The sequence below is a fragment of the Athene noctua genome, chromosome 11 (genome assembly GCF_965140245.1).
Source record: "Athene noctua chromosome 11, bAthNoc1.hap1.1, whole genome shotgun sequence".
In the NCBI taxonomy this organism is placed as follows: domain Eukaryota; kingdom Metazoa; phylum Chordata; class Aves; order Strigiformes; family Strigidae; genus Athene; species Athene noctua.
The window spans coordinates 23560744-23567961 of record NC_134047.1 but is presented as its reverse complement, the minus strand read 5'-3'; the positions used below and the strand labels follow the sequence as shown (position 1 = coordinate 23567961).

The following is a 7218-nucleotide window of genomic DNA, read 5'->3' as shown; positions in this document are numbered from 1 at the left end:
ATGACGAACAGCTCGACCTGCACTGACACAGACCTCAAGCCCTACTATGCAATTACGTACACCTTCATCCTCATCCCTGGACTAATAGGAAACACGTTAGCTTTGTGGGTGTTTTACGGGTACATGAAAGAGACTAAAAGGGCCGTAATATTTATGATCAATTTAGCCATTGCCGACTTAGCGCAGGTTTTGTCCTTGCCCCTGAGGATTTTCTACTACTTGACCGGGACGTGGGAATTTGGAGGAGGTCTCTGCATGCTTTGCTTCTACCTGAAGTACGTCAATATGTACGCGAGCATCTACTTCTTGGTTTGCATCAGCGTGAGACGATACTTGTTTCTGATGCACCCGTTCAAATTCAGTGACTGCAAACGCATCTGTGATGTGTATATCAGCATCGCTGGCTGGGTCGTGGTCTGCGTTGGCTGTTTGCCTTTCCCGCTTCTCAGACTTCACCAGGATGCTAAAAACACGTGTTTTGTGGATCTCCCCGTAAAGGAAGTTGACCTTCCCATCTCCATTGCAATGATGACGATAGGTGAATTAGTGGGGTTCGTAACACCCCTACTCATCATCCTGTACTGCTCGTGGAAGACTATCTTATCACTAAAAGAAAAAAACTCTGCTTCACATGACCTTGGAGAGAAAAAAAAGGCGTTAAAGATGATTCTCACCTGTGCTCTGGTATTTCTGATTTGCTTTGGACCGTACCATATCAGCTTTCCACTAGATTTCTTTGTCAAAACCAAAAAGATTAAAAACGGGTGCGTCCAGAAGGTGATCTCGGTGTTTCACGTTGTAGCTCTGTGCCTTGCCAGCCTGAACTCCTGCGTGGACCCAGTCATCTACTACTTTACTACAGACGAGTTCAGGAGACGCCTTTCCAGGCAGGACTTGCAGGACAGCATTCAGCTCCACAACCTCAGTTACGTGAGGAAGCACTCCAGAGATACGCTCAGGGAGGACACCATGGACTGTTAGCACTGGCCTTCCCCAAGGGCTTCAGATGTTCGCTGTATTTTGGGGTTTGGCCTGTTATTATTTTTTTTTTTTTTCCCCCCAGGACACCGAGAGCAACAACTCAGCCAAGCTTCTGCTGATTTCAGTGAGGATTGGAGAAAAACAAACAAAAAAACCCTCAAAACCCAAACCTGACCGAAAATATGTTGACTTAACACTTTGGCTGTGATTTTTCTCTGAATATAAATAACACCGTGTAATTCCCACAGGCCCTGTTTCTAGGCTGGGCAGCCAGGAGCAGTAGCTTTGGCACTAGGAGGACACGGACCCGTGGTGAGATGCTGTGCCCCGTTGTCACCAGTGGGCCACCACCCAGCCATGTCCCGATCACACACCCTGACTTCAGCAAGAGGCAGCAAAGACTTTGGGGTCTTGCTACGCAGAAAGAATTCGATCCTAAAAATTAGTTGGTGACACAGTATTACATATTTCTGAAGCAAAAGACAATCCAGCAGTGACTAATTTCTACGGTGAGTGCTAAGAGCCTGCCTCAAGCCACGTTGCCCACAGGGCGAGGAGCGTAAGGTGGCCCCAAAGGACTTGCCATTTAAATAATCAGCCAAGACTCCATTTTGGGGTGTAGCAAATGACATAACCCCAAATCCCAAAGTCATGGAAGTGTCCAGACACTATTCTTCTGCCATCAGTTCCCATTTCTGGCTCGAAAGCCATAAGGCTAGAAGCCACATCGCTGCCTTGGATAAGCTTTAAGCACGGGGCTCTGTTTCGAGGGTATTTATTCAGGCTAGATGTCCATCAAGCCTTTAGGCCCCTCTTTCACCAAAGATGGGGCAAATTATTTCCCTTTCCCTGATAACTGACCCTGAGCCATACATCTCCTCTTCATTAACAGCAGCACAATTAAAACGCAGTCAGAGGAACCAAACCTTCCTGAAGTGTGGGAACTCACTAGAAGCAGAAGCAAAGGTGCCACCCAAGAGGCTATGTGAGATTTTTAAGAGAGGCTCAAATGTGGATGTATTTTTAATCATAATTTCTTTAAAAATCAAACAACAGAAGCTTTGGGTGTGACTGGTATTTCATTTGCACGTTCTTGTAAAATGTATTTTTCTGTGAACATTTGAAACGTTACATGTTGAAATGTAAACACACTGTGATGGTATTAGGATTTATTTAATGCAAACGTTGTTTTATAGATTTAATTTATGAAAAAATGCTTATTTTGTAGAAAAACGATGTGAATCTCGGAGAGTGTTGGGACACAGAAAGACTTTTTTTCTTTTTAAAATCCCTTCTGTATAATAAAACAAAACTCCACCACTTCATCCCTGCAGGAGTCTGAGCCAGTGTGTCTATACCTGAGTGTGTCGGCTGAGTAAGCACTGCTAGTTCATGGAAACCACAAAGCACATTGTAATTTGTTCACAGCAATGACAAAAATTTTGTTTCTTTTATTTCCTGTCGTGTATGATAAAAAAAAAATCCCTTCAAAAAATTTTTTACATGTCATTCTTGGCCCGCTCTCCCCTCTGTAACTGCTTGTGTCCCCAGTACACGCTTACAGGGACCAACAAGGGCAGCACTTGGATTGCCAACGCCTCTCCAGGTGGAGAACTTTTTAGATGCCTTCTCAAAATTATTTTCACCTCCTTCTTGCACTGAGGAGAAAAGCAAAAGGCTGGCTTGCAAAGGGACAAAACACACTGCTGCAAACTGCAGCAGCTCATCCACCCACATCCCACACCCCTCCCCGAGAGGTTTCCCAAGGTGTCGTGGATTCCTAAAGCTGAAGGCCAGCACAAGCCCATCACCTTTCTGGCCACTGTCCCCCATCCCTGCCTGCATGGGAGGGGAGCAGGATGGCCCTGTACAACCCCCTAGAGCTACTTTGAGTTTCCGAGGGGAAAAGATGTTAGTGGTGTCAGAAGTTCAGAAATTGTTCAGTGAGAAAAACCTCAATAAGCCTAATTTTTCCCACCAAAAAAAAAAATACTGTGGGTGCAACACGAGTCGTTTCCCCTGCTGCCACAGCAATATGGTTTATTCATGTTAGCATTAACGGTCTGTGTTTACAGGAAGCCGGGTGCAATAGTCGCAGCAGCTCACATGAGCTGAATTCAGAAGAGACCTGCCTGCCCTCGCCACGCTGCGGCACCTCTGCTCCCCGCGGGATCTGGTCGGGCCACGCTCTCCGTCACAGAGGGCTCACAGGCCCTTGGCTGAGGTTGCGACGGACGTCTGGAGAACCAAGATATTACTTAGATGAAGAGAAGGTGGATTTCCATACCCTGTTGATGGCTGGTCTCATGGCTCCCAAGCTTGAGCCCCTGAGCAGTCACACACCAGCAGAGAGATGAGATGTTCTGCTGCATTTCTGCCACCCAAGAAAGCCTCAGGTGGGGATGGCACGAAGACCAGTAATGCCCAGCCACTGCAGCAGCACGGAGCAGTTGCTCTTTGATCACTTTTCTGCCCAGCTTCAAGCTCTGTGCTAGGCAGGATCTGCTTCTTCCCCTGAACTTTGCTCAGCTCTGGCTGCAGTTCTCCCTTAGCCCGTTCACAGCCAGCAGAAGCTGATATTCCCACAGAAATCTTTTCCCCAAAAAGCCTTTTGAGTAATAAATTGTCCACAGTGTAATAAATTCCCTGTAGGACTGGGAATCTGAATGACAATGTAACTGAGAGCAAAAACCAAAAAAACCCCAAAACATCCCCTTTATTCTCCATGCAGTATTTCCTCTGGTTGCTCAAGCAGCACCTCTCCCCTGAGAGGGTTGTTCTTGCCGAGGAGCAAAGCACCGAGGGCTCTGCCAACAGCCTCGCCAGGCCGGCTTTGTGCTGAAGTCACAAGTGGCTTCTTGACACAAAGAGAGTCGGGTTTAATTGTGCTAGGTCAAAGGAAAAGGTAGCGTGGCCACAGCACAGACCCAGGGGAGGCGTTGAGGGATGCTTGGGGACCTTAAGCTGTTCAGAAGCAGCACCAAGGGTTTTTTTGGGGGAAGTCTTATTTATCCATAAACAAGGCGAAGGGGGATGACAGAGTTCTGGGTGGAAGCAGAGCTCTCGGTGTGTTGCTGAAGGGCTCAGCCCCCCGTTTCCATCGCCTCCCACACAGCCGCGCGCCGCCAAACCCACGCGCCGCGGAAAGTGCAACAGCTGCAGGCGATTTCATCACACCCGGGCGCCGCTTCTACCAGCTTCCTTTGTGTCACTGACATCAAGAGAAGAGACATGACAGGGGGTTTTGTTGTTTGGTTTTTTTTTTTTTGCACATCAAGACTTAAAACTGTACTTGCAAGCGAAGGCTGCTACGGAAGTGGGAAAGCACATGCCTGCCCCTCTTCTCATTGTCCTCTTTACACCTTCACAAGACGGTGGCGTTGAGCCAGATCAGGGACCACGGAAGGGGCTCGCTCGCTGCCGATGGTGGGCTTGGGGAGAGGGATGAAACACCGGGCTGTGGGCAGCAATCCTGCCTGGGCCCACCCGTCCTCAGCTGCTGGTTGTGCGGCTTCCTGCAGCTGCACTGAGAGCATCGTTCTCCAGAGCCATGAAAAGCTTTTTTCCAACCTTCTGGACCAACACAGACCTGAACCCACCAACAACCCTTAAGTCTAGTGGCAACAAATTCCCTATTTTAGTTACGTGTACATTGCTCGGAAATGAATCGCTGTTGCTTTGAGCCAGCCACCTGACACCATCTCTCTGTGTCCCTTCCTCTTGCACCACGAGGCAGCGGTTCCCTTTTCACCACCTCTGCAGGGCTCGTGTCTCAGCAGAGGTGAGGTCTCACCCGTGCTCTGGATCCCCCTGGCCACCTCCTGTCCCCGTGGCTGCCGCCGTGCCGATGGCCATGGCACGGGTCCTCCAGCGTTTCCAGTGTCCTCTTCATCTCCTCTGACATCACCAGCTACTGCCCATGAGCCAGCCAGGTAACAAAAAAGATCTTTCTGTGCAAAAAGCTCCTCTAAGCAGAGTTCTCCTTCCCTCTTACACTTCTTTTCTCAGCACTGGATTTTATTTGCTATTTTGTCATCTGGCTGCTCAACGTCCTGAGAAGACTCCCCATTTCTCTGTAGTTGGTGTTAAATTTTTGCTGCTCCGGTTAAGGCTGCATCAGCAGCAAACTTTGACACTTCTTCCTTCACTGTTTACTTCCCTTTTCATTTTTCTGTTAGAGGCTAAAAATTAGTACCATCCTCAGTGTCACCAAAACAGCTCGTTGGCCACAAAAGCACACAGAGCATCGAGAGCAGCATGGCTGGAGACCACAGCTCAGGCCTCAGTAACAAAAAATAAAGTGACACAGATATAAGCTAACACCATCCAGTACAAAAACAACAACATAAAAGATAAAATCATGTCAGAGATGGTTTAATCTGACAAAAAGAAGAGAAAAGCTGAAGCTGTCTAGACAGTGCCTGGCTCACGCCGCCAGGTAAGCCAGGGCAGAGGAGCTCCAGCATTTGAGCTCTGTGTAAATGTGATCTATATGATACACGTTAGTGGCCAAAAGATGTGATTTTGAAAAAAAGATCCAGTTATTTAAAGCCATCAAGAACAAAATAATAGTAACAAAAAACTAGAACACATCTGCAACAGCCGCTTTGGTCCCACCACTCGCTGCTGTAACGAGTTTGTTGGGACCAGCAACTACCATCAGATTAACTGGTTTCACTCACCCTTCTCTCTAACGGGGTGATTTGCACTTCAGAATTTAACTGCATGGGCAACGCTGCTGCAATAAATAGAGGGAGACTTTGTGAATTTCACAAAATTTGAAGAAAAATACACCACAAAGGAAAATATTTCAGAAACTCGGGTGAAAACATGACATTCCAGTTGAAACAAGCAGTCAGAGGTACAGGGATCTTTTTGCTTATCATCAGTTCTTTCCTCCAGCGTTTCTTTAAGATTTTCTGCTCTGTTAAAGACTCATCTAGAGTCTCTCAATACGGACAAATTACCCCCAAACCTTTTTCTTTTTCTCACATCTTTTACATTGTTCCTTATCTCCCCAGAGTGAACTCCATGCAAAGACATCATTAATTTCCATGAAAACAGTGACCTTCCCAGAAGAAAACAGGGATGGACACCATCGTATTTTTTGGATTCAGGATTGTTATCAATCTCCTCTTCCTCAGAAAGCAGCCTGGAGCCAACAGGAGGAGATGCCTGATCTGGAGTCAGGCGCATCCACCTGATACACTAAGGGCTGGGTTTAATGTAGGATGGGGGTTTCTAACAATTCAGCATCGCCTGAATCTCTCTGTGAGGAGTGTACCCTGCTCCTAAAAGATGGGGAAGGGATAAGGCTGTCACTACACCATCCTTTAAGTATAGTCCTTGCCTAAGAAGGGAGGAAAATGGTTAAAATTCCTCCATTATTTAAGAGGGGATTTGAATCCCTGTTTCCCCTGTTAGGGCAGAGCCAAAGGTCAAAGCAGAGGGAGAAAAAAGAAAAGAACACAGCCCAGTAGGCTGCTCCTGGGTACCGGGAACAGACACGAGCATGACTTTTGGTGGTTAGTGCCATCTCCTCAGAGGGGAAGACCTGGGTGCTTGTTCCTGCTTCCAGCTCTATTTCTGTATCTTACGTCAAACCAAGACGGGATGGACGCCGTGAACTTCACCAGCTGCTGGCGGGGCTTAGCTGGGGGGTTTGGTGGCCCCTAGTGCTCTGTTCTAATGGCTCTCCATCCTGTCCCTTTGTGGGGGATGGCTGAGCAACGGCTACCTCTGAGAAAGCAAGTCCAGCAACATGCCCAGATGTCCTCTGAGCCTGTTTCAGCATGAGTTAGACCTCAGAAAAAATCCTCAGTTCTGGGCATAAGCCCAGGTGCCAACATGAAGTTAAAGGAGAGGAAAAGTGAAGGCTCTTGGGAGGTTAGTGACCTCCATGGTCAGCAAGAGGCTGAATGACGATTGTCAAAATTATAATTTTGGATGCCAGTCTGCTTAAGTTTCCTTCCACCTCCGCTTTTTTTCCCCTAAACCTACAATTCAGAGGAAAAAAAAAAAAACAAAACACAACAAAAAAACAGAACCAGCAAAGGTAGGATGAACAGAAGTGTGAGAATTAACAATCCTCTACCCCATCTCCCTAGCCATTCTCCCGGTGGGCTCAGCAGTGATGTAAGAAGGGAATATCTTGGGGTTCCAGCCAAGCAGAGGTCATGGCTTTTACCAACCACAACGTGCAGCTGCCTGCCGTCCGCTCCAAACACCCCACGCGCA

At 47.5% G+C, this 7218-nt stretch overlaps 1 protein-coding gene across 1 annotated transcript; it reads left to right on the top strand.

The window, feature by feature from the left end:
• GPR174 (G protein-coupled receptor 174) lies at positions 1–981 on the top strand. Its single transcript, XM_074915280.1, has one exon. The coding sequence runs from the start codon at positions 1–3 to the stop codon at positions 979–981; it is 981 nt and encodes a 326-aa protein (XP_074771381.1).
• The last annotated feature ends 6237 nt before the right edge of the window (positions 982–7218 follow it).

What these genes read in the sequence shown, in the direction of transcription:
- GPR174 (XM_074915280.1), top strand. Translation starts at nt 1, where the DNA reads ATGACGAACAGCTCGACCTGCACTGACACAGACCTCAAGCCCTACTAT.